Consider the following 27,716-nt stretch of genomic DNA (forward strand, 5'->3'; position numbering starts at 1 on the left):
CTGGCAAGGTGGGTAAGAGGCAGCTGAACGGTTAGCGTCCTGAATTCACCCCAGTAAATCACCACTGCTGGCGTGCCGGGCTCTCCCAAGGCAAGTTATCTGCCCTCCCTCTCTGTTCTCCCCGTAAACGGCCCCGGGCTCCCTGCCATCCTGTCAGAGGGGTCTGTGGCTGGGAACTATTTCTCCTACAAGCTCACAGACTCCAGAAGCACTACAGGGGAAGGAGGCCCAAGGATGCTGTGAACCAACCCCTAAGCCCAGAAGAGGCCAGATCTGCCCTCTGTGAGCCTGGGGCATGGAAAGGGTCCCGGGCCTGCTGAGGCATCTCCTCCACCTGGCTTGTGGACCCACAGAGCATACGAGGATAGGCTGAAGGTACCAGATTCATGCTCAAGCAGCCCATCTGCTGGCTTAAGGACCTGAAGCCCAGCACAGATTAGCCACAGTCCTTTCTCTCCCCTTTTGGAAGGGCTGCCAAGAAAGGCCCAGCTAGGGACTCTGGGCCTGGTGGGTCAACATTCAGGGAAACCGGAAATAAGACTCTCTTCTTCAATCTCCTAGAAGAGCTGGGCAAGCAGCACGGGGGAGAAGTGGTCCACTAGTATCTCGGGCTCCACCACTGCTAGCCTGGGCTGGGGCCAGTGACCTTTCATTCTGAACCGGATTGTGCCTCGAGGGGCTTCTATTTGGAGAGGTCATTCTAGCAAACAGTGACCACTTCCAGCTGGACTAAAAAGGTTGCTTTGTGTCCCTCCAACTTGCCCCAAGGCTGGGATTTTCTCCATGTCAAGTGTCCTGCCCTGTGGCTTCTGGAAGCTGCATTTGTCCCCTCTTTTTCCTTCTACCACCTGATCTCTGAGGAACCAAAGAGCAGGAGAATTGGCTCCAGGGGGTCAGAGGAAAGTCTCCAGCGGCCTGTGAGAGCCACATACAACCAGGCTGGGGCAACAAGGCTCTGATGGCCACTGCGGGCCTGCTGCTGGTCCCTCACACCCCTCCCCAGTGCAGGGCAGTTACTGTGGGCAGGGACACCATTCCCAAGCTGGGTTCCTTGCTCCAGGGCTGTCGTTCCGTGCTGCTGCCTATAAGGTTGGGGCAGAGAGCTTCTGGGCTGTGCTAGGCAGTGCCTGGCGGCCTGTGAGTGTCATAGTTACCATGCTACTAGTTACTGAGTGCTAATCCCGACTCCTGCATCCAACGCAGCACCTGCCCTGGCTTCATGACAAACAGACGTCTCAAACTGAGAAGTGTCCAAATGGAACTGTGGTCGGGCCGCGGCCTCCCAAACCTGAACTGCGCTCTTGGTTAATGACAGCTCTGTCCCCAAGACCTCTCACCCACAGCCCATGAGTCACCTGCACTGTCCCTGCTCTTGCACACCCCCACCCAGTGCTTGTCCGTCCTATTTTCCAAACAGATTCAGAACCTGATTACTTTCACTGTCACCCATCATAGTGAAAGCGCCCATGTCTCCTGCCTGGATTAGTCCGTGTATACCTGTCCTTGGCTTCGACTTGTCCCTCTCAGGCCAGCAGTCAGAGTGGCCCTTTTCAACTATATGTCAGATGCCATCACGCCTCAGCTCAAAGCCCTCCAATGCGCCCTCCCCCTTTCATTTAGGAGTGAGAGCCAGGGCACCTGGGTGGCTCAGTCGGGTTAAGCGTCTGACTTCAGCTCAGGTCATGATCTTGCAGTTCATGAGTTCCAGCCCCGCATCGGGCCCTGTGCTGGCAGCTCAGAGCCTGGAGCCTGCTTCAAATTCTTTGTCTTCCCCTTTCTCTGCTCTTCCCCTGCTCATGCTCTGTCTCTCTCTCTCTCTCTCAGAAATAAGTATTTTTAAAAATTAAAACAAACAAACAAAAAAAGGAGTGAGAGTCAAAGTCCTCACAGGGGTGCGGGAGGCTCCTTCCCATCTGCCCTGTCCCTCACCCCTCCGGCCTACCCACCCTCCACGCTGCGTCAGGACCACATCAGACGTGCTCTGCTGATGCCCAGGCTGTTGCCTCTGGCTGGCCAGCTTCCACCAGACATCCTGGCTGGCTTTCTCACCTCCCAGACTGTTTGAATGTCCTGTCCTCATCACTGTATTTAAAACTGCTCGGGTTTGTTTTTCTTTCAACAGCACTCACCACCCTTCCAAAACACAGAGGTTCACAGAATATGGGCCCCGGACCAGCAGCACCAGCAGCATCCGGGAACTTGTCAGAAATACAAATTCGAGGGGCGCCTGGGTGGCGCAGTCGGTTAAGCGTCCGACTTCAGCCAGGTCACGATCTCGCGGTCCGTGAGTTCGAGCCCCGCGTCAGGCTCTGGGCTGATGGCTCGGAGCCTGGAGCCTGTTTCCAATTCTGTGTCTCCCTCTCTCTCTGCCCCTCCCCCGTTCATGCTCTGTCTCTCTCTGTCCCAAAAATAAATTAAAAAAATAAATAAAATAAAAAACGTTGAAAAAAAAAATTTAAAAAAAAAATAAAAAAATAAAAAAAGAAATACAAATTCGAGGGCATCGCCCAAGCGAGCTGGAATCCCCATGGGTGGAGCCAGCAGTCCATTTCCACAGGCCTTCCTCGGGGTGCCTCAGATGCTAGCTAACATTTGAGAACCACTGCTCTGTGCCTCGTGACTTGCTTTCCTGGTTAGTGGCCGTCTTGTGGAGTAGGATGGAAGCTCCCCCGGACCTCTTTTCCCGCCACCTCCCCTGCCTGCGCACAGCAGGTGTGCTGTGTTTGCTGAATGTTCCAGGGCTACCTCGTAATACTGAGAGAGCGCTGAGCACTTTGCGTCCGTCTTCTCTCTTAATTCTCATGAAAGTCCTGCAATGAAGGCATTCTTCTTCCGTTTTGCAAAGACAAAGACACAGAGAGGGTAACAGGCCTACCCAGGGTCACACAGCCAGCAAAGGGCAGAGCCAGATCACACTCAGACCACACAACCTGATGCTGGAATCTGTGCTCACTCTGCCTCCTCTCACCCATCAGTGCAACTGGCTTTGCCAAGCACTGTCCTATCAGACCCACCTTTGAGGGCTTGCAGGCTCTTTCCAGATAACTAGGCAAGGATTCATCCGTGCAAGCACCTGCCAGATGCCAGGTAACCCTGGGTACTCAGTGGTTCCCTCTTCTTTCCTCTCATGGTGAGCTGGGTAGGAGTTGCTGCCCGATGGGGCTCCAGGGCCCATGTTCCCAGAGCTGGCCACAGAAGTCCAGAGACCTACAGGAGAGCATTGCCCTCTTCACAATGTCAAGTCTTCTGATCCATGAAATGGGATGTCCTTCCATTTATTTAGGTCTTTTTTAGTTTCTTTTGACAACATTTTGTCACTTTCAGAGTAGTAAGTTTTATACTTCTTTTGTTACATTTATTCCTAAGTATTCTCTTCTTTGGGATGCTATTGTAAATGAAGTTTTCTTAATTTCATTGTTGGTGTGCTCATTGCTACTGAACAGAAATACAGCTGATTAGTGTATACTGACCTTATATCCTGCAGTCTTGCCGAATGTTTTATGACTTCTAATTGTTTTCTAGTGGATTTCTTAAGGTTTTCTGTATATGAGATCCTATTATCTGCAAATAAGAGATACTTTAACTCCTTTCTTCCTTTCCAATCTGGATGTATGTCATTTTCTTGCCTAATTGCTCTGGCCAGAACCTCCAGTACAGTGCTGAATTTCAGTGAGGAGAGTGAGAATCTGTGCCTTGTTTCTGATCTCAGAGGATAAGTATCCAGTCTTCCTCCACAAGTATGATGTTACCTTTGGGTCTCTTGTAGATACATACTCTTTATCAAGTTCAGTAAGTTTCTTTCTACCCCCATCCCTAGGCCGTTTATTTTCATCAGGAAAGGGTGCCAGACTTTATTAAATGCTTTCTCTGAGTCTACTGAGATGATCATGTGGTGTTTTAAGTAGGGTTCATGTACTCAGCAGGGAGCCCAGTGGGGGTGGGGGGGGGGAGCTTGAATTCACAACCCTGAGATCAAGACCTGAGCTGAGATGGAGTCAGATGCTTAACTGACTGAGCCACCCAGGCGTCCCAATCATGTGGGTTTTGTCTTTAATTCCATTCTTGTATTACAACTGTTGATTTTCAGGTGTTAAACTACCCTTGCATTCCTGGGATAAATCTCATTTGGTCATAAATCTCATCTCATTTGTATAATCCTTTCATATACTGCTGGATTCAATTTGTAAGTATTTTGTTGAGGATCTTTGCATCTATCTCCACAAGAGAGATCAGTGCTCCAGCCATTCTTCTCTCCCTCTCCAGTACCATCAGTCTTTTACATTGCTGTTTTGTCTCCCAACTTAAAACAAAACCAAAAAACCCAACAGCCCTCTCTTTACCTGACCTCCCCTCCAGCCACTGTCCCATTTCTCTTTCCCTTTATAGTCAACTTCTTGAAACAGTCGGTTATTCTCACACTCCATTTCCCCTCGTTTTACCCTTTCTCATGCCCGCTATTATCAAGCTCTATCCCCAGCACTCCACCAGAACCACGCTTGCCCAAGTCAGCAATGAACCATGCTCGATCTCTTCTGGTTGATCTGTCCACAGTGCATGTTGTCACTGCCCCTTCCTCCCTAGACATTCCCTTCAGTTGCCTCGGGATCCCCAACTCACTCCTGGCTCCTCCCCCTCACCAACCCTCCTGAGCCCCCTCTGCTGGCTCCTCCTCTGCCCCTGACTTCTCACCTGGGAGCAGCTCAGGGCTCAGCCCTGGTCCTCTGCTGTCTCTACACTTGGCTCTATGGTGCCTCACCCCAGCCTCACGGCTTCAAACCCCATCTATATGTCAACAGCCTCCAAATTCCCCCTCCAGCCCAGTCCTCTCTCCAGTTCTCTAGACTTAAATGTTAAACTGCCTATTGGACACTTAAAGTTGAGCCTCTAACGGTGCCTGGGTGGCTCAGTCGGTTAAGTGGCTGACTTTGGCTCAGGTCGTGATCTTGTGGTTCGTGAGTTCAGGCCCTGCATTGGGCTCCGTACTGACAGCTCAGAGCCAAGAGCCTGCTTCAGATTCCGTGTTTCCCTCTCTCTCTGCCCCTACTCTGTTCATCCTCTGTCTCTCAAAAATAAATAAACGTTAAAAAAATAATAATAACAAACTCGAGCCTCTACCAGGTATCTCAGACTAAGCCCAATGGGAACTCTCACGCTTCATTCCAAACACTGCACTTCCTTTGGTCTTTTTCATCTGTTAATGGCTAATCCATCCTTCCAGTTGCTTAGATCAAAACATCCTGGAATTACCCTTGACTTCTCTCATTCTCTTATACCTTTCTTCCATTCCAGCAGGGAAATACTTACACTGGCTTTACCCTAAAATATATCAAGAATTCAATTACTTCTCATCACCAGTACCACCCGGGCCAAGCTGCCATCGTCTCTCAGTTGCATTAGTGGATAATGAGCTCCTAGCTGGTCTCCCTGTTTCTGGCCTTGCCTTCTGGGATCTATTCTCAACAGGTGGCCAGAGGGATCCCGTTGGAACCCTGTCAGGCTCTGCCATTCTCTGTTCAAAACCCAGCAAGGGCACCACGTCACTCAGGGAAAGCCAGAGTCATCACCGTGACAACAAGGCCCCACTGACTTAAACCCCATTACCTCTCTGAGCCACTTCCTGCTCTCTCCCTCTTCGCAGACTCTGCTCCAGGCAGACTGGCTTCTTCGCTGCTCTTCCAACATGGACCCCACTACCCCTGCCTCCAAACCTCTCTGCCCAGGTATATGTGTAGGTCACCCTTCAGCTCCTTTACTCAAATGTCAGGCAACTCCAACCTCCAAAGCCCTTACTTGCCCTTCCCCCCTCACCTTTCTCCACAGAGCCCTGCAATCGGCTTGTTACCTGTTCTCTCCTAGAATGTGCATTTCATGAGGGTAGAGACCTTGTCTGTCCTGTTCACTGCTGTATCCCTGGCTCCTAGAATACTTTCGCAAGTGAATGAATGACTGGCTGAATGAATGAATGAATGAATGCCCAGATAAGAGGCACTGCCACCTCTGGGCAGGCCATCGCCAGTAACGGGCTCCACTGACCCCGTGGGTCTGCTGCCTCCAGTCTTCTCCATGGGGATGGCCAGGGCTGCCTCTGACTGCAGCAGGCACACTGCCCATTCCTGTCTGTCAGAGGTGGCCTGCTCTCTGCCAGAACAAACATGCTTGAAAGGGCTCACGGACTCCGTTATTAACAGTGAAAGAAGGACTGATCCTCTAAGCCTCCTTTCCAGGGGAACCCAGGCTAATAACAGCTTTGCCAGGAACCTGCTGCAGAGGCTGACTGAGCCCACCTGTGAGTGCCCATGGCTTGCCCAGACATGTCTGCCATCGCTAACCCCTGCGATTGCTGCGTTTCCTCTATGCTTCTGGTGGAAGGGAGATAAGCGCCTTTGATGACGGTTCCTATTTGAAATCTTACAAGTTCTGCAGCACAGTCTGAGAAATTTGGTAAATGCTGGGGGACCTGAGGGAGGGACAGATCTGGGTTCTATGTTGGGTTCTGCAAAGGGTCCCAGTTCTGAGCAAGCACAGAGAAGGAGGGAGGGAGGGAGGGAAGGGGAGAGAGAGAGAGGTAGATGTGTGGCCAGAAGCTGGCACCATGAATAGAGTAGATGGGTGTGCCAGCACCCTGCATGGTCTGAGTCAAAGCATGGCCTCTGGGGTTAGGACATCCACCTTTTTTCTCAGCTTTGCTCCCTGAGTAGCTGGGTTGTCTTGGCCAAATTACATAGACACTTCAGCCTTGAGCTTCTGTTTTTTGTTTTTTTAATATAGTGAAGTATCCGTACATCCAGAAACGTACTTAAAGCATATACCTGCAGATTACCACATTGCTGTAAAATGAACACCTGTGTGAGACTTCTATCCAGACTTTTATGGCATTTGTTTCTTTGCCTTTCTTTATTTCTGCTGCTCAATTACCCAACTACAAATAGTACAGTTTTCTTTCTGCCCTGTTTTTCAACTTTATACAAATGGAATTATACCTATAACATGTTACCGAGCCTCCTTAGTCCCATGGTAGGTGTTTAGGATTCATGCACGTTGTTAGGTGGAGTTGTGGGTAATTCTTTTCCACTGCTATAGAGTTTCCTGCTGCAAGAATGAATCATACTTATTGAGCCCCTGGATCGTTCCTAAACCCCTGGTTAGGGTCAGGCCATCATGGGTAAGGCTGCTGTGAACGTGTGACGTGTCCAAGTCCCCAGCATATCTGCACACATATTTCTATCTGGGACATGCCTAGCGGTGGCACTGCGGGGCCTCGGGGTGCATAGCAACTTTTGCAGATCCCGGCAATACCCACAAGTGCCCGTAGCTCTGTCCTTGTCATCTCCGAGAACTGCCCGCCTTTTTCATTCAGTCTTTCTGGTGGGTGACTACAAGTGGCATGTCGTGGTTTAACATGCACCTGCCTGATGACTAACGAGGCTGAACGCCGCAGCCTGTGTTCACTGGTCACAAGGATTTCTTTCTTGGTGAAGTGCCTGTTCGAGTCTCTTGCCGGAGTTTCTACTGGCTTGTCTGTCGTTGCCTTCTGGGTTTGTAGGGGTTTGAGGAGCAAGTCATTTGATGGCTGTATGTGGTGCAAACACCTTCTCCCACCCTAGATGCTTGTCTTTTCATTTTCTTAATCTACCTTTCAACGAACAGATGCTCTTCCTTGTGTAGAGCATAATTTATCGATCTTTTCCTAAAAGATTAATGATTTTTATAACTCCTGCAAAAAGAAGCTTTCTCTACCCAAGATCACAATGATGTTCTCCTTTCCCTGGTGTTCGGAGGTGCCATCTGTCGTAAGTCAAAGTCCAGCTGCATGAGAGTCTGATTCTGGGCTCTATTTTGTTCCATGGGTTCAATTCCAACCACTTTGCACCCAAGGAGGTCTGTGAAGGCCGCAGAAATCCCTGAGTGTGCCTGGGTCTTGGGTCAAAGTTGCCACGAGCCTCAGGAGGCAGGGAGGCCATGACTAACAGTGTGAGGGCATTTATGAAGCACAGGAAAAAAACTGACTTTCCAAGTGATATCGACTCTTCTATGTGAGGATCAGTGTTTCTAGGAGAGATGGCCAGGCAGGCCACAGCCAGGAATAGCAGAAGAGAGCTGGCGAGGTGAGTGGGGAAGGGAGGGGCTCAGCCTACAGAGCACACTGGGTCTGGAGACGGGCTCCAAGCCCTGAAAGGTGAGCTTCCACCCCTGCCCAGAATGTGCAGCACTCAGACACTGTGCGGGGGAGGTAGGATGACCATGGCTCTCATGGTCACATGGTCTCCACATTCAGCAGGGAGTTGGTGGCCGCAGCCCAGCCAGTATGGTGACCCCTTCTAAAAGCTCTTTTCATGATGACTGCAGAGGGGCACCGACCACACAGCCGGGGGCCACCCTTCCTTTCTCTTGCACCATGTGTCTGTCCGCAGACCCTGGCAGCCCTACCTTCAGAACACAGCTGCAGATGAGCCCTCTTCACTGTCTTCTCCACCCCCACGCCAGCCTGTGTCCCCGTCACCCCCGTGATGGCTGTCTCAGCCTGCCGTGTCCACTCCTGTCTCTCTCTGCTCCACCCCTCACATGGCAGCCAAAGGGCCCTTTACAAATCTGGGTCAGGTCGTGTCTGTCTCCTGCTCAGAGCCCTCCTTGGTGCCCCATCGATTGAGAACAAAATCTGAGATCCCCACCATGTCCCCAAGGCCTCAGGGACCTCTCCTGCCTCATGTCCTCTACTCTCCTGTCCTCACTCCCTCAGACCCGCTGGCCTTCCTGAGATTCTCTGTGTCCAAATCTTTCACTCCCACCTCAGGGCCTTTGCACTTGCTTGCCCCTCTGCCTGAATGCTCTTCGCCCAGCACTCCCCTGGCTCTCCTGGCCACTTCATTGAGCTGGCTAGGCTACAGCATCTAACACAGCATCCCCTCTATCATCCTACTTAAATTTACTTTATTGTGTTTCTCTCTACTCAAAATCATGTGACACCTTGACTTGCCTATTATCCGTCTCCCACTGGACAATGGACGGGAGAGGAGGGCGGAGGAATCCTCTATTTTGTTTTATCACTGAACTTCCGAGTGTCCGGAATATGACCAGGTACATTTCAGGCATCCGATAAGTGTTTTCAATAAAGGTGCGTAAATGGCAACCACTGCTCTCAGCTCAGAAACAAGGAGCTGGTTGTGTGGGCCGCGCAGGGGCCCTGTGTGGCTGTAGGAAGGCACAGCAGAGGGAAGGATGCGGGACCCAGTGCAGACCACCTCAAAAACACCTGCTGTGCAGCAGGGCTCTGGACGCAGGGAGGCAGTATGCACACGCCACAGGATTCTAGCTGGAGGAGGGCATGTTTTGAAAGGTGGCCCCATGGGGCGCCTGGGTGGCTCAGTCGGTTGAGCGTCCGACTTCGGCTCAGGTCATGATCTCACGGTCCGTGAGTTCGAGCCCCGCGTCAGGCTCTGGGCTGACAGCTCAGAGCCTGGAGCCTGTTTCAGATTCTGTGTCTCCCTCTCTCTCTGCCCCTCCCCCGTTCATGCTCTGTCTCTGTCTCAAAAATAAATAAACGTTAAAAAAAAATTTTAAAAAAGAAAAAAAAAGAAAGGTGGCCCCAATTCCCCTGCTGCTGCCTGTCCAGTAAAGTGGAGGTGTGACTGTCGGGGGCCGGCAGCAGAAGAGGACAGCATGGCTTGCCTGCTGTAAGCAGCTAGGGACACAGCCAGTGGGTCCCGAGTGAGAGAGGTCTTGCGGGCTCAGTGCAGGGCGGAGGGGCATGATTACCTGAAGGCAAGGGTTCTAGAGGGTGAGCATGCGATCTACGGGCAGTACCTCCGCCAAGTGGGGCCCAGATGACCCGGCGGATGGCCTGCACCCAGTCCTCCATGTCACGTTGGGAGCTGGCCATGAGCAGGAGCGCCTCGGGGTTGGCCGGCACCTTCTCCCGCTCCCCGGTACCACCTGCAAGACAGGGAGACACAGGCTTACTGCAAGGACCCCTGTGCGGACACCGGGGCACACGCTCCCACAGCACTGTCCACCCCAACGCCAGTTAGCCTGTTCTTCCCTGCCCTGTGAGCAGGCCGCCTCTCCCAAACCTGTCGGCAACGGTCAAGCTTCTGGTTCCGTTTTGGCAGCCCCCTCCCACCCGCTGCCACTCCTTTCACACCCCACACGTGTATCTTTGGGGCCCTTGTAGGTTTCCACCTAGTTACATTTCCACATCAAAACAGAAATCATTAGAAGCATCCCCGGGCACTATTAAGGAAAGAGCATTCACATCAGAGGCCAGCTGGGAGAAGTTCAGAACCCAGAGTAGCCTATGTATTTTGTTCTGCATCAGCTTTACGCCTCTTCCGCGCAAAGTACAACATCACTATGCTTTTAACGTCCGCTCTGACATTACAGGCCTCCTTCCCAAGCCTGGAAAGGAGGCCTGATTCTCCACAAGCAGTAACATTACGGAGGCCTGCTGTCAAACCAGGATGGAGCAAAACGCTCTAGAATTCCCCACCCGTCCCCACTCGCAGCTAGACATTGCATCTAAACACAGAAGGATGGGAAAGTTCAGACAGATGTCATTAAATTCTCCCTAATGTAGCTCCAGCGGTTCTCACGTTTTCATGTATAAATGAACTCATCTTTAGGGTGTACACAAAAACCATTTATACTGAACTTCATCTAAAGGCTTTTCAAGAATGATCTTTTCTTCATTCATCCCCAACATCCTGCAATATGTAACTCACCCAAGTACTAGCCTCTGGTCCCAGAGCCACCGACCCTGAGCAGGACTGTCTGGAGCTGGGGTGTGAGTCCCAGGGTCCTGGGTTCTCGAGGGCGTGGGGTGGCAATTAGGGAGAACCGTGAGACCCAAGACACCCCCTTGCTAGAGCCTGCAGCCCTGGGATGGAGACAGGAGCAAGTGCTTCCTGAGTGCGTGGTACCTGCCCAGGACTCTTCTAGAAGCTGCAGACACTTAAGTGGACAAAACCGTCCTCCTGGGATTCTTTAATCTTCACAAAGACTGTGTGGCAGGAGGTGCCGTTACTTTCCGCAGTTTCCTCAGTCAAGGAAACTGAGGCACAGAGTGATTAAGGAACTTGCTTGAACTCACACGGCTACTACGTGGCAGAGGCTGGGATTCAAAGTCCCCTGCTCTGGGCTCTGACCCACCCCTATGCTCTTGTCACCCCTCACAGAGAAGGCAGCCTGGTAGGATCAGTCTGACAGTGGTCCCAGCAAGGCCACCAAGGGCCAGGAAATGGAGAAGAGTACTCTGAGAGCTGGAGCACAGGGTGGGGTATGTCCTCACTGAGGGGGCACCTGAGCAGGGCCAGTAGTCTGGACAGGCCTGTGAGGCCCAAGGCTTAGAAGGGTGATGAGCAAGGAGACAAGCGTGCCGGGACCCCAGGATGGCTTCTGGAGCCCTCACCACACACACAAGCCCTGCTCCTTGGGAGCCCGTGCAGCCGCTGGGAAGCAGGGCGGTGGAGGTGGAGGTGGAGGGGAAGGGAGTCATGGGGCAGAGGCGGCAGAGCCCGAAGCCAGACAAGTGTGTGTGCACCTGCGGGAAGCAAAGTCTGCACCCATGGCTCGGTGGCTGCCATGGTCGTTCGTGGGGTGTGAGCACTGCCACAGAGGCGGGGAGAGTCGGAGCAGGGGGAAGCCTGAGGCCTCCAGGAAGCTTTGCTACATAAGCTTCTCTGAACCAGTGTCTCAAGATGGCTCAGAAGAAGGAGATTTAGGACTCTAAGAATTTGTTATAGTTACTTGCTTATCCTAAATACTCTGGTTTTTGTTATTTTTTATTTTTCTTTATTTATTTAATATAACTTGTTGTCAAATTGGTTTCCACACAACACCAGTGCTCATCCCAACAGGTGCCCTCCTCACTGCCCATCACCCACTTTCCCCTCTCCCCCACTCCCCATCAATCCTCAGTTTGTTCTCTGTATTTAAGAGTCTCTTATGGTTTGCCTCCTTCCCTCTCTGTAAGTACCCCCCCTTCCTCTCCCCCATGGTCTTCTGTTAAGTTTCTCAGGATCCACATAAGAGTGAAAACATATGGTATCTGTCTTTCTCTGTAGGACTTATTTCACTTAGCATAACACTCTCCAGTTCCAGCCACGTTGCTACAAAAGGCCATATTTCATTCTTTTTCATTGCCAAGTAGTATTCCATTACGTATATAAACCACATCTTCTTTATCCATTCGTCAGTTGATGGACATTTAGGCTCTTTCCATAATTTGCCTATTGTTGAAAGCGCTGCTATAAACATTGGGGTACAAGTGCCCCTATGCATCAGCACTCCTGTATCCCTTGGGTAAATTCCCAGCAGTGGTATTGGTGGGTCATAGGGTAGGTCTATTTTTAATTTTTTGAGGAACCTCCACACTGTTTTCCAGAGCAGCTGCACCAGTTTGCATTCCCACCAACAGTGCAAGAGGATTCCTGTTTCTCCACATCCTCTCCAGCATCTGTAGTCTCCTCATTTAATTTTAGCCACTCTCACTGGCATGCGGTGGTATCTCAGTGTGGTTTTGATTTGTATTTCCCTGATGAGGAGCGACGTTGAGCATCTTTTCATGTCTGTTGGCCATCTGGATGCCTTCTTTAGAAAAGTGTCTATTCATGTTTTCTGCCCATTCCTTCACTGGATTATTTGTTTTTCAGGTGTGGAGCCTGGTGAGTTCTTTATAGATTTTGGATACTAGCCCTTTGTCTGATATGTCATTTGCAAATATCTTTTCCCAATCTGTCAGATGCCTTTCAGTTTTGTTGATTGTTTCCTTTGCAGTGCAGAAGCTTTTTACCTTGATGAGGTCCCAATAGTTCATTTTTGCTTTTAATTCCCTTGCCTTTGGAGATGTGTCAAGTAAGAAATTGCTGCGGCTGAGGTCAGAGAGGTTTTTTCCTGCTTTCTCCTTTAGGGTTTTGATGGTTTCCTGTCTCACATTCAGGTCCTTCATCCATTTTGAGTTTATTTTTGTGAACGGTGTAAGAAAGTGGTCTAGTTTCATTCTTCTGCATGTGGCTGTCCAGTTCTCCCAGCACCATTTGCTAAAGAGACTTTTTTCCAGTGGATATTCTTTCTTGCTTTGTCAAAGATGAGTTGGCCATACATTTGTGCATTTTTTCCTTATTGAGTTTTGAGAGTTCTTTACATATTCTGGATACAAATCTTGTATCAGATATATGCTCTGCAAGTATTTCTCCCGGTCTGTGCCTTTTCTTTTCATTCTCTTAAGAGTGTATTTAGAAAAGAAGTTTTTAATTTTAGTGAAGCCCAATTTACCAATGTTTTTCTTTTACTAAGTGTGCTTCTCTAAGAAATCTTTGCTTAACCCAAGGTCATAAAAGTTCTCCCCTAGAAGTTTCGTGGTTTTAGGACTTACATTTAGGTCTATGAGTTAATTTCTGAATTTGGTGCAAGGTATGGATTGAACTTCATTCTTTTTAAGTAGGCCTCACACCTAGCGTGGAGCCCAACACAGGGCTTGAACTCACAACCTTGAGATCAAGACCTGAGCCGAAATCAAGAGTCGGCCACTTAACTGACAGACAGAGCCACCCAGGTGTCCCATATCTGGTATATTTTGTATCTCATGCATTATAGGTTTGAGCTCTAGAAGTTTGTTTTGGGGTCTTTTCAAAGATATCTTTCACGTCTCTACTTAACTTTCTGAACCTACTGGAATACAGGTATAAAAACTGTTTTACCGTCTCCGTCTGCTAATTTTAATACTGTCATTTCTAGGCTGGTGTCAGTGGATTGATTTGTCTCCTCATTGTGGGTCCTGCTTTCTTGATTCTTTGCATGCCTGATATTTTTTATTCGGTGCCAGACATTGTGATTCCTAAATCATTGGGTGCTGAACATTTCTGTATTCCTCTAAAAACACTTGAGTCCCCTCTGGAATGAAGTTAGGTTACTTGGAACGAGTTTGATCCTCATAGATTTTGCTTCTAAGGTTTCTTAGGTGGGTCCAGAACACTCAGGATGAGCCAATTCTTCCCCACTGCTAAGGGAAAACCCTTCCGTGTTTCCTATGCAATGCCCCATGAGTCATGAGGTTTTCCAGGATGGTAGATGTAACAGGAACTATTCCCCGCCCTGTGTTAGAGGGGATGCTGTTGCCTAGAATCCTTCCTGGTGGTCCCCTCCTCGGGTTCAGGTCATGTCCTCACTGTACACGGTGATGCGTTCTCAAGGAGTTTTCTCTCTGAGCAGCTCTTTCCTCCTGGGTATCCCATCCGAAAACTCTAGATGCTTTGGTCTCTCCATCCCTAAGCTCTGTCTCCTTAATGCATGGAGTACAAGGGGTTCCACCTGGGGTTCCCCTTTCTGCGGCACAGCCTGGAACTTTCTCCAGCTGGGGCACGTGTAGACCTTACCTCATCTGTTTCCCGTCTTTTGGGGGGTCACAGTCCTTCCCTGCCAGTGTTCAGTATCTTCAAAACTGTTTCAGATTACTTGTCCTTTTTTTTGTGGGGAGGGAGTTGTTTTAGGTGAGAGAGCAAACCGGTCCCTGTTGTTCCACTGTATCCAGAAACGAAGTCCCGCTACCACTTTTAACGACCCGCTACGTGTAAAACACTGTGCAAGAAGCTTAACACACATGGCCACACCTAGTCCTCATAAATACCGTAGGAAGGAGTGTTACTGACCCCATTTTACAGATGAATAAATGGATGCTCTGAGAAGTTAAACATTTAGCTCACAAACAAACAAGTGGAGAGGCCAGGATTCAAACCAAGGTTGGTTCGACGATACACGCATTCTCTATTTATAATATAAAACCTCCTCTCTGGCAGCCGAGGGGAGTGCAAGGAAGGTAAAACAGGCCATTAAAGCAAACTCTGGCATTTTCTACGGCATTCAATCGTTTATGCTTACTTTTTCCTCTGCTACTTAGGAAAAGAGTCGTATTAGCTTTAGTTAAAAAAAAAAAAAAAAAGTCCTAACAGCCAATTATTTCAGGAAGAAACGCATCATGAAGGCTGAGGGTCTCTTGTTACTGTTTTTGGTTTTCCCCTTTCCTTTTTTTAAACCAGGCTGTGTGGCCATTGTGTTTCCATCCCATCCTGACACATGTCACAGGCCTCTGAGGCCTTCTAGAATGGTGCTTAGAGCCCAACCTGGGGTCAACCCTCAGCTCCACCAGGGGGAGCACCGTGACTTAACTTTGCCAAGCGTCAGAGTCCCACACCTGTAGGGTGAAGAAAATGAAGGTAGCTACCCTTTCGGGAGAAGGACATTGAGATACTCCCCTGGCTTAGCACCTGGCACCTAACAAGCTCTTTAAATGTTCACTTGAAAAAAAAAAAGTTCATTAGTTATGTTTGGGAGAGAGAGCATGAGCAGGGGAGAGGCGAGGGGATACAGGATCCAAAGAGGGCTCTGCCCTGACAGCACAGAGCCTGATGGAGGGCTTGAACTCACAAACCGCAAGATCATGACCGGAGCCAAAGTCGGACGCTGAACCGACTGAGCCACCCAGGCGCCCCTAAAGGTTCACTTTTATTATCACATTCAATTAATACAATAGAAAGCAGAATTTTCCCACCTCAGCACTACTGATGTTTGGGGCCAGATAATTCTTCCTGGGGGTGGTGACGAGCTGTCTTGTGCACAGCAGGATGTTTAGCATCATTCCTGGCCTCCACCCACTAGATGCCTGTAGCAGCCTGTCCCTGTCTCCCAGGCTGACCACCAAGAAAGTCTCCATATATTGCCAAATGTCCCTTGGGGGGCAAAACTGCCCCCAGTTAAGAATCAGATATATAACAACCAGATACATACTTCCTATGAGTCTAAATGTCTTTTACAATTCTACAATCATGTGATGTCCCATGGGCACAGCATGGCTTCTCTGAAAATCATCAGGACCTCATCTATCACACCAGCCTCCTCTTGTGTTCCCATCTCAGTGCTGGGCATTCAGGTGCCCCAGGCAGAAACTTGGGGTCACCTGGCCTTTCCCCCTGCCTTGTCGCCACACTGACCCGGCTTCCTCTGGTGGGCTCATCTAGTCTCAAGACTCTATGTGATGACCATGCCATCCCTATGCTGACGACTTCCAAGTTCACTGTCCCCTGCCCTCCAGACCCACTCTCCACTGCCTGCCCCACAGCTCCACCGGGACGTCTCCAGGCAGCACGCACTTAGCAGGTATGAAATCCACCTCTGGATCTGCCCCACCCTCCCCTTCTCCGATGAGGGCGACTCCCTCTTCTAGCTACTCAAGTGGCAACCAAATGCATCTTCAGGTCTGCTCTCTCTGTCACATCCATTCCTATCAGTAAGTTCCGCTGATTCCTCCTTCAAAAGATCTTCAAACTCTGACCGCCTTTCACTGTTCCACCTGGTCCCAGCCACCATCCTCTGTCATCCAGATTACTGGCGTGCTCCCTAGGCCCTCGCTTGCCCCTACAATCTGTTCTCAATATGGCGGCCACAGTGGCCCAGTAAGACCGAAACCAGCTCACACACCTCTGCTCAAAGCAAAAACCGCCCCTCTCAGCAGAGTCCTTACAATGATCTTCCAGGCCACTCACCCCTATCCCCCATCCCGCCCCAGGCCCCCAGCCCTCCTGCTACTCCTGATTTCATGGCTGCTCTCCTCTTTGTTCTAGGCCATTCCTCCAACCACCAGGCACATCCTTGCCTGAAGGTCTTTGCTCCTGCCCTTGCTATTGCCCGAGAAGCTGTTCTCCCAGACACTCCCTCACCTCCTTGAGGTCTTTCCTCAAATGTGGCCTTCTTGGGGAATCTTTCCCAACAACTCTATGTAAACGTCATCATCCACTACAACCCATGCCCCTTCCCGTCCTTACTTTTTCCACAGCACTTATCACAATGCAGCACACACACAGTTTACATGTTTACACGATAGGCTTATTTATACTGTTTATTTTTGGCCCACCCCACCTCGTCTATCTGGTAAGCAACTCCAGCACACCAAGCAGTGCCTGGCACGGGGAGGGCACGCACAGAATCTGGGATGAATGGATGGCTAACTGCAGCCGCAGCAGAACCAAGGGGCACGCACAAGGCACTCGCTTTGAGGCAGGCGTGATGTTAACGAACGGGTGAGCATCACAAGTTTGAACACTCACAAAGGAAGTGGTGTCATTATCCCCATCGGACAGGAAAGGAAACTGAGGCCCAGAGATGGTGAGAAACACATCCAAGCTGTAAAACCAGTGAACTAGGACCCTAGGCAGACTAGTTCCTAACCCTGTCCCCACTCTGCTCAAGGGACCGGCCTTAGGTGACCCAGCCAGGACCCCAACCCAGCTTTTCTTATTCCCACTTGGGCTTTCTTCCCCTCTGAGCTCCTGAATTTAAGAATTTCCTTTTGTGCTGGAGTCTCCTTTTCCACCCATGCAAGGGGCTTTGGGGGAAAGGTGGTAACCCCAAAATGCAGCATATTCTGGCACAGGATCCAGAACAGGAACCCACTATCTCTCAACATTTCTGTACAAAAACTTTTATAACAAAAAGAAAAAAGAGTAAATGTTATTTATGAAAGCATTTTGTAAACCACGGTAGCCCATGGGACTCATTCTAGGACATTCAGGTGGAAAAACTGTCATTCTGATGTAATTAATCAAATACTGCCTGTATTAGGCCGGGAGTTATGGAAAAATTGTTTAAAAATAAAAGAAGTCACTATTTAAAGGTAATAGTAACTGCAATATAGGACTTGTCACAGGACCCACTGTCATTCTACTGGCAGCCCAGGGGAGTGGGGAGCCCCAGGGAAGCCCCAACTGATGGATTCCCAGGGTTGGAGGCCAAGTGTAGGAATATAGCTGGAAATACCGTCTGGGACAGTGTGGTCCAGTGGAAACATAATGAAAGCCACATGTACGTTTTTAAACGTTTTGGTAGCTACATTGAAAAAGGTGCAAAGAAACAGGTGAAATTATTTTGAATAATATATTTCACTTATCCCAGTACCTCCAAAAGAGTACCATTCATTTCAACCTGTAATTGATAACTTTAATGTATTTTTTATACCAAGCCTTCAAAATCCAGTGTATATTTTGTACAAAGAGCACATCCAGACCAGCCACGTTTCAAGTGCTCGGTAGCCAGATGTGCTGGTGGCTACAGGACAGCTTTGAGGCAGCCTAGACTGGGGCTGGAAGGAGGGGAGAAGAGCCACCCTCAGACTTGCTGAGACTGTTGTGGGGGACAGCTCTGAGCTATGCCTTCCAGCCAGCTGGGCTTTTCTGCAGTCTCCAAGGGCTGCCTCCCTGCCCATCCCTGCCAGACCACACCAGGCTGACTCCGAGCTGCCCTCAGGATCCTGTCCTCGTCTCTCCTCATTTCTCTTGACCTCTTGACCCACTTGGAGTCATCAAAGGCCACTTGCCCTTCAAGGGTTAATCACCCCTGGCCTACTGGCCCCGCAACCTGCTCTTGACCCTGGCTGCCCACTTACCCCAGGGCTGACGCCTGCTCCTCTTCAGATACCTGGCTGGCCAGAAGGGCATGGTGTGGCCGGAGGAGTGACCGCCAGACACAGCCAAGCCAGGGACTGAGGCCAGGCAGCTCCGCGTGCAGGAGCTGAGGCTGCCTGTGCGCTCTGCTCAGAAGGCACTGGGCCAGGACCTTTTTGTCTCTTTGGGGAAGTTCCGCACTTCTCAGGGCCCCAAAGCTAGGACTGTCCCAGGCGGGGGCGGGGCGAGGAAGCAACAGCCAGATCCCCCAGGGGGCCCTCCCGCTGGGTGCAGGGTCCGGTCCGCTGGTTTCTACCAGCGGAAATCCCTTCAGCCACCGTGAGCGCTCCCTCCCCTGCATTCCTGCCCGGTGCAGGGCTCTGGCCCGCCACTGGGGCTGTCCCGTCCCCCAGCTTGCTAGGTGCTGACAGCACAGGGCTGGACGTCCAGCCCCATCCACTCTGTGCCTCAGGGTCCTTTCCAAGCGGAGCCTGGGAAAGCCCACCTCAGTAGGTTGGTGGGGGCTCAATGAATCCATGGGAGAAGCCCGAGTAATATTAAGTCACCACTGGCCACATAATCTTTCAGGTTCCATTTCTTCATCAGCAAAATGAAGCCAATAATGGGATCTGCCTGGCGAGGTTCTGGTGGGGACTGCATGAGAGGAGGAAGCCATGAGTCACCAGTATCCCTGCAACAGCCAGGGAAGCCAAAGCCCGGGGCGCTTCCAAGGGCCCAGGGCCACCCAGCTGGGATCTGGCACAGCCAGGCCCTGAACTTAGCTGTTTGGGACTCTTTCCATGACATCAGCTTCCATCCTTATGGTGTCTCCACCACCCTTGATACAAAAAGAGCTGGAGACAGGGACACCTGGGTGGCTCGGTCAGTTAAGCGTCAGACTCTTTTTTTTCTTTTTAAATGTCTATTTATTTTTGAGAGGAACACAGAGTACGAGCGGGGGAAGGGCAGGGAGAGGGAGACACAGAACCCGAAGCGGGCTCCGGGCCGAGCCCGTCAGCACAGGGCCCCTTGGGACCCTCCATCTCCCTCTCTCTGCCCCCTCCCACCCCCAAAAATAAATAATTAAAAAAAGAGAGCTGGAGACAGCCCTCTTGCCCAACCTGGCCGTCCCTCCTGCACTACTCATTCCTTCCGGGACAGTGTCAGAACCTCGACCACGGGGAAACTCTGAAGTGATTTCCTAAAGGGCTGGGGCAGGCAGCGGGCACTAAACTCTGGTGAAAGCCTATGCTGGTGTTGATGCCACCTGTTTATTTGCCCATCTTCCCCATTTGTCCATCTGTCCGTCCATCCATCCAACCATCCATCCCTTCAACAAAGAAAAACAGCCAATTAAAAACAAAGCACATCTGCTTAAAACTCTTCAGGGGGCCTGAGGTTCTTGGGATATAATCCAGCTCTGCTGTGACCTTGGGGTCCCAGGCCCCATGACCACACGTCCACCTACTTGCCCACCCTTACTGCTATCAGCCATTTGGGCCCCCTTTCTCTTTCCTCAGACTCACTCTCTTCCAACTACAACCTAGTGCTCAGTGCTGGGTGTTCTCCCAGCTCCCTGCATGGCCAGCTCCCTCGCACTTTCAGACCTCAGCTCAGACTTCAATTTAGAGAAACCTTCCCTGGGTGAGAACCTCTGTCAAGTAACTGTCCCTCCTGCCCAATCACTGTCATGCTCTTTTCTCTCCAGGGCTTATCACATGGGGAAATTAGCCTATTTATGTGTATACGTGTTTACTGTGTCTCTGCTAAAGGATGTAAGTTTCAGGAAAGCGGGGCTTGCCTCCCTTGGTCTAGCTGGTATCTCCCAGGACTGGTTCAGTGTCTCGAAAAGGGTGGCAGTGGTCACCGTGGGGACACCTGGAAAGCTCTGTGGAAGTGACAGGCAATCTCTCTTAGTACAACATCCAAGTTTGATTGGTTGTTTACAGTGTTCTGGGCACAGTTTCTACAAACTGCCTATTTTAACTCAATGTTTCAGCTTCACAATGACCCTAAAAGGTGGTACAATGATCACACCCACTTTGCAGATGAGAAAACAATGGCTGAGTCATTTGTCGGAGGTCACATGACTGAGTGCGGCTTCCCAAATGGCCCTGGTCAGCAAGGGGAAACTGCATGTTAACTGGTCCCCTGAAGTGTTGGCCACTCACACCCCACTCCTGCAGGCTGAGGATCTGAACCCAAGCAATCTGGCTGCCCTTTGTCCTCCCGGTCCCATCCCTGTGGTGAGCGGCCTCTAAGGCCCCAGTGAATGAACCCTGCTTCCCGGCATCACACCCTCTTCAATGTGGGCTGAACCTAGTAACTTGTTTTCAATAAATAGAAAGGGCAAAAGGTGATAGAGGTCACCTCTGGGATTAGCTTCCAAAGACACTGAGGCTTGTGTCTTGTGTGCCCTCTATGGCAGCAGACCTCAGCCAGGGATGACAGTTCACCTCTGCATTTCTAGCAAGCCGTCTTATTATCCTACCTGGGAGAGAAAAAAGAGACCAGGGAGGGTAGAGGGACCGAGTAAACAGGGTACTGAAAGCTGGGGAGGGGGGCGTCTAAACACTCACCCTCCCCAAGGTGCTCTGCTCTATCACCTGGGCAGCACTGCCCAGGGAGCCCCAGCTCTGTCACCATCTGTCGCTGGGGAAACGATGCCGGCCCAGGGGGCCAGGAGTGGTGGAGGGTAGCACAACCGGGGGTGTCCCGGGGAGTGGCGCAAAGACTTGGGTCCCCATGGTTCCTTTAGGGCTCTCTTAAATCTGTTTCTCCAAGGAGAAACTTTAGAAGGCACTTAACAATATTTAACATCCATTTTGACGGAAATCTTCCATGAAATAAAAATAGATAGATCCTTCTTCAACACAGATATACCAAAGCCAACACTGCGTTTATTATTTTTTTTAATTTTTTTTTTTAACGTTTATTTTTTTGAGATAGAGACAGAGCATGAACGGGGGAGGGTCAGAGAGAGGGAGACACAGAACCTGAAACAGGCTCCAGGCTCTGAGCTGTCAGCACAGAGCCCGACGCGGGGCTCGAACTCACGGACCGCGAGATCATGACCTGAGCCGAAGTCGGCCGCTTAACCGACTGAGCCACCCAGGCGCCCCAACACTGAGTTTAGTGGAGAGACACTAGCAGCGTTCCCATCAAGGCCAGGGACAATCCCAGCAGGCCCCCCATCAGCACTGGTATTTAACGTTCTCCTGGAAGTCTTCTGCAGTGCAATTAGATCAGAAAAAGAACATAAAACAATAAAAGCTGGAGGGAAGGGTACAGTGTTATTATTGCTCGTTGTTTATATAGAGAGAAAACCAAAGCCAGTGGACTGAAAAATGATGGGAGGCAGTAAGAGAATGCAGTAAGGTGTCCAGACGCAAAATTAATAGACAGAGATCCCAAGCTATTTATAAACGAGAAGAAACAGAAATACCATTGCGTAAGTAGGAAAACCCACATAACAGAATACCAGTTCGCCCTAATTTAGTCTATACATTTAACACAAGAAAAGACTAATAGCATTTTTTTAAATACAACAAGTTGATTCTAAAGTTCATAACAAAAACAGCAAATGCATTTTAAAAAAATAGAGAGAGACCAATTTATTAAACTGTAGTCAAGTATCCCGCTGTACAAGAAGTAAAACGAGAGGGGTAACACAGGACGTGAGCAGAGACAGACTCCAGAACATATCGGACTTTGGAAACGACAAGTTATTTCAAATGGGCCAGTAGAAGACGTTACGTAAGAAATGGAAAAGAGACAAATGGATAGCCACCTGGAGAGATATTATCCAATGGATCCTTGTATCACACCTATCGCAAAATAAAAATTCACCACGGATCGAAGATTTCAAGATGAAACACGAAGCCAGAGAAGCACCAGGATCAACGGTGGGAGGAATTTCCGTACGACCTCGAAACTGGGGAAGCCCTTTCTGAATATGACACAAACACCAGAGACCACAAAAAAAAATTTCATTCCATATAAGTTAAAAATATTTGCATGGCAAAGAAAAGAAAGTAAAAAGACAGTGACAACAGGAGGGGAGTGGGATATACGGTCTTCACTTGGGATGCTCTGCGGGTATTAAAAAGAATGAGGACGTGCTTCATGCCCAGATTTGGAGTGTTCTCTGCTAGATACAGGGAGGTGAAAAATGCAATGATACGTGACCATGTTTGCATAGGACGGGCGGAGAGAAGAGTGGAAGAGATACTTATTTGTTTGAATATGTGCAAAATATCTCTGGAAGGAGCCAGAAGATACTGGGAGCAGTGGCTTTTCTGGGGAGGGAAGTGCGTAGCACAGAGAGACTGGCTTTCCACCCTTTGAAATTTGAACCACAGTCCCTACCTTAAAAACCAAATGACGGGCATCTGGGTGGCACAGCCAGTTAAGCATCTGACTCTCGGTTTTGGCTCACGTCATGATCTCACAGGTTTGTGAGTTCTAGTCCTGAGTCGGGCTCTGAGCTGGCAGTGCGGAGCCTGCTTGGGATTCTCTCTCTCTCCCTCTCTCTGTGCCACTCCCCTCCCTCAAAATAATAAATTAAAAACCAATTAAAATAAGTAAAAATTAAATGACAATAGTATCTACCATAAAGGGACAAGTGAAAGAAACCTCACCTCATCTGTGGGCAGTGGGGGCGCTGAGGGGTGGGCCGCAGGCTGTGCATTCAGCAGGGAATCGGCCAAGCTGGGCCTACGGGCACCTAGGAGTCACTCAGAGCCAGGGACCAGCTCACCAAGGGGTGGGAGTGGCTTGCAGCTGGAGGTACCGAGCTGAGGGGGTCTTTTACAGTGTTGGCAGGAGTAGATTTTTGTATCTCTTTGGGGGAATAGTTTGACAATATCTATCAAAATTTTAAATGGCCCAGCAATCCTTTCCAGGGAATTTACTCTGTGGCTAATCTGCACAGGTGCATAAGGAGACGGAGATAATAAACTGGGAACAATGGTCCATCAAGTTACATAAATAATGTACTGATTAAATAAATTATGTACATCCAATAATGTACTGATTAAATAAATTATGTACATCCAATAATGTACTGATTGAATAAATTATGTACGTGGACAAAGGATGAGGAAGCAAACAAAGGAAGGTGGTGGGGTAGGTGGTAGGGGGATAATACATTATCACATGGAGAAAGCAAAAAGCAGCGTGATGAATATGCTGCCATTTGTGAGAGTCATGTGTGCACACGGGCGTGGTTGTGCGAGCCCATTTCTGCAAGGACAACAGGACACAGGGGCCTGGGAGCTCAGGCAAGGGGCTCAGGAACAGAGAAGCTTACTTCTCACTCTGGACTCTGAAGTGTGTGTGTGTGTGTGTGTGTGTGTGTGTGTGTGTGCGCGCGCACGTGCGTGTGGGTGTTATTACTGTGGACACAGATTGCTTTTCTTGAATGAAGATTGTTCCTTTTTTTATTGTTAAGGTGGTTGGTAGCTCCTGTGTTTGGCCCCGGAGAAGTTAGACCTGCCTGTGCTTTGAGCACTTTTCTTTCTTTAAAGATTTTAAGTCGGGGTGCCTGGGTGGCTCAGTCGGTTAAGCATTCAACTTCAGCTCAGGTCTGATCTCACCGTTTGTGAGTTCAAGCCCCACATCAGGCTCTGTGCTGATACCTTAGAGCCTGGAGACTGCTTCAGATTCTGTGTCTCCCCCTCTCTCTGGCCCTCTCCCGTTCACACTCTGAGTCTCTCTCTCTCAAAAATAAATAAACATTTAAAAAAAAAAAAGATTTTCAGTCACCTCTATGCCCAATGTGGGGCTTGAACCCACAACCCTGAGATCAAGAGTCGCATGCTCCACTGACTGAGCCAGCCAGGTACCCCTTGAATACTTTTGATTTAGGAAAATGCCCCAAATAGCCTCCAAATGGTTTGAGCTCCAACTTCCCCTCTCGCCAGCTCATCCCACAGTGGAGTTTCATTTCTCAAAACCAGAGTGTCCCTGGGAAATCTTTTGTGGTTCTGGGGATATTGGGGTTTTTAGGGAATCCATACTGACCTCACCCCAGGCAGCACCCGTGGGAGAATTGGGAGTGTGATCTCTCTCACGGGGACAATTGCACAAGTGAGGGAAGAATGTGGGGCGGGCCACAGGGTCGTCTCTGAAATCCAAGTCAAGCCTCTTCCTTCCCTGGTAGGAATTTGAGACCACAGCCTCTCTCCTCTGCCATCAGGATGTGCCCCCAGCTCACCGCTTCCCACTGGGGCTCCTCTGTGATCAGCTGAGAGTACCTTTCCAGTCCACCCAGCTACTCTCCCATCTCAGCAGCCACTCCTGGTGCTCTGCCCTACTTCTTGTTCCTGGGATATACCATGCCCTTCATGCCTCACCGTCTTTGCACATGCTATTCCCTCTTTTTGGGACACCTTTCCACTTGGTCCATTTGGTAAACTCCTACTCATTCATCAAAACCCAGCTCAAATATCCCCTTCTCCTTCACCTTCCTTAACTGTTCCCCCTCACTCACTCCCAGTTTTCCTTATTCCATTCTCCCTTCCACAAATATATATATACATTTTTATTTATTTGAGAGAGAGAGAGGGAATGTGCATGCACACAAGAGCGAGTGGGGGAGAAGGGCAGAGGGAAAGAAATCTTTTTTTTTTTAAGTTTATTTTTGAGAGAAAGAGACAATGTGAGCGGGGAAGGGGCAATGAGAGAGGGAGAGAGAGGATCCTAAGAGGGCTCTGCACTGACAGCATCAAGTCTGATGTGGGGCAGGAACTGTGAGATCATGACCTGAGTTGAAGCTGGACATTCAACCAACCAGCCACCCAGGCGCCCCCCGAGAGGCAGAATCTTAAGCAGGCTCCACACTCACTCAGCACAGAGCCCACGACCCTGGGATCATGACCTGAGCCAAAATCAAGAGTCAGATGCTTTAACTGACTGAGCCAACCAGGCTGTTCCTCCCTTGCACAAATGCTTGTTAAAGGTCTACCATGTGGCAAGCACTGTGCCATGCGCTGGGGACACAGCAGGGACAAAACCAAGAGGCCCTGCCTGGTGGGGAAGACTGGCCTGAACCTTTATCACAAACAAATGCAAAAACCACAATCAGAAGCCTAGGAAGGAATCCAGAGGTCTTGGGGATGGGGGCTGAGACCACAGTTTGAGAACTGCTTCCTCAGGGCCACCTGCCACCAACACCTGGGGCGTACCTGGGCTCGGGGCCCAGCCCCGACTCAGCCTGCCCGGGTCCCCGAGCCAGGCCTGAGCAGTAACGCAGCATGGCCAGGACTGGAAAACACCACTGATGGTTAGGCCGGGGTCCCCTGCCCCCTGCCCACCTTTAAAAATAACTTTCACGGGGGCGCCTGGGTGGCGCAGTCGGTTGAGCGTCCGACTTCAGCCAGGTCACGATCTCGCGGTTCGTGAGTTCGAGCCCCGCGTCAGGCTCTGGGCTGACGGCTCGGAGCCTGGAGCCTGTTTCCGATTCTGTGTCTCCCTCTCTCTCTGCCCCTCCCCCGTTCATGCTCTGTCTCTCTCTGTCCCAAAAATAAAAAAAATAAATAAAAAAAAACTTTCACGGGGAAAAGAAACAAAAGCTAAAAATAGCAACATATTAAAATGGAATATGCCGGTTGCTGAAGAAGACCAAGTTCTGCGCTGCCCAAGGGTGGGGGGTTGTGAGGGAAGAGGGTGGGCCTGACACTTAAAATGGAAAAATGACCTGGAGGGAATAATGGTTGAATTCATTATTCTAAGGGAGGACAAGGGAACTAACATTTATGAAGCGTCCACGCTGTGCCAACTTCTATACCAACCCTTAGATTCCACATCTCCCAGGTTTCGGTGTGGGTGCTTCTATAGCTACAATGTCAGCAGCAAAGGTAAAGAGTCCGGTTCTGTTAATGCCGGTCAAGGCTGGTACCCCTCCCAGCAAATGTGTGCAGGAGATGCTGAGACCATGGTCAAGGTCCCTGACCCTGGGATCTAGCAAGTGATGGAGGCTTGATCTGCACCCAGGACCTCTCCTCGGTCCACACCCAGTCTCCCATCCCCATCCTCCTGGGCTCCCTTCGAGGCTTCTTCGAGGTATGAGATACATCCAGTGTCTCTCCTACACCTGATAGAACATTTTGCTCCCAGTGGGTGCATCAACACATCCGTGAAATAAGTGACCAAAGCACTGTGGGCTGATACCACGTCAGGAAACTGGTACCTTTGCTACCTCACGTTGCTACGGAATATTTTCCCCCACTAACCCCACATGTCTTAGTCTGCGTTCTTCAAAACCAAAGCCTGAGACAAGGGCTCGTGTGCTGGTGGGTCTGGGAAGCTACCCCAGGGAGAAGTGCAGGGCAGGGAAGGAACCCGGGAACGGGGGAGAGCCCAGAAGAATGTGGGATTGAGCAGGCTGCTGCTTTAGGGGGCCTGGGGGCTCCATCCTGCTGGCCTGGTTTATACTGCCTTATGAAACGTGTATCAGAGCTCCCAACCAAGGGACAAAAGGGGAGCAGCTATCCATTGGTTCCAGTCACCCACTGGTCAAGGGTGGGCCCCAGGAGTTTTAACTTCCCTGCCCCCACTTCCCCCACCTTTCCGGAGCTTGGGTGGGGAGGCTCTTCCTCTCAAAGAGGCAACTGATACTTGGGGAGATTCTACAGCACCATCTCTGTGCTTGGCACAGGGACAGTGTGGAGGGGATACCTGGGTGAACAAGACAGGCAATGCCCCACCCCCTGGATCTTATTTGGGGGGGTGGGGAGGGAAGGGAAGGGGGCCAAAGGACCAGGAAGCAAACAAAGGAAGGAGGCAAGCTCAAATATGGGTCAGGAAAGGTTTGCTTGAGAAGGGGACCCTCGATGGGGCGCCTGGGTGGCTCAGTCGGTTAAGCATCCGACTTCGGCTCAGGTCATGATCTCACAGCCCGTGAGTTTGAGCCCCGTGTCGGGCTCTGTGCTGACAGCTCAGAGCCTGGAGTCTGCTTCAGATTCTGTGTCTCCCCAGATTCTGTGTCTCCCTCTCTCTGACCCTCTCCTGTTCATGCTTTGTCCCTCTCTGTCTCAAAAATAAAGTAAACATTAAAAAAAAATTTAATAAAAAAAGAGAAGGGGACCCTCGAGCTGAGCACTACATGATGAGAGGGGCTGGCTTTCCTGCACTGATCCGGTCTGGGTACAGAAGGCTCAGGGTGGGCAGCAATTGCAAAGGCCCTGGGGAAGGAAAAGCACTGAGGTCCTTTGGGTGGCTTAGTGTACCCAGGAGGGCAGGAGTTGGTCAGGAGGTAGATAGGATGCTGTGGCAGGTACCCAGGGAGAAGAC

General features: G+C 50.2%; 1 protein-coding gene across 10 annotated transcripts in view; it reads right to left on the reverse strand.

Annotated features, from left to right (window-relative positions):
• The window catches only part of ARHGAP22 (Rho GTPase activating protein 22), a 175,594-nt gene that overhangs the window by 20,124 nt on the left and 127,754 nt on the right, over nt 1-27,716 (reverse strand). For 6 of the 10 annotated variants that reach the window (XM_058696965.1, XM_058696966.1, XM_058696967.1 and 3 more), the window contains one exon: nt 9,754-9,930. The exons of 1 other annotated variant lie outside the window; for it this stretch is intronic. In XM_058696965.1, coding sequence (XP_058552948.1) covers nt 9,754-9,930 — 177 coding nt within the window. Of the gene's footprint in view, nt 1-9,753; nt 9,931-18,424; nt 18,582-27,716 lie in introns of those variants that run through there. 3 more of the 10 variants (XM_058696972.1, XM_058696973.1, XM_058696968.1) reach the window with 3 other exon arrangements.

This window comes from Neofelis nebulosa, chromosome 13, assembly GCF_028018385.1.
Source record: "Neofelis nebulosa isolate mNeoNeb1 chromosome 13, mNeoNeb1.pri, whole genome shotgun sequence".
NCBI lineage: Eukaryota > Metazoa > Chordata > Mammalia > Carnivora > Felidae > Neofelis > Neofelis nebulosa.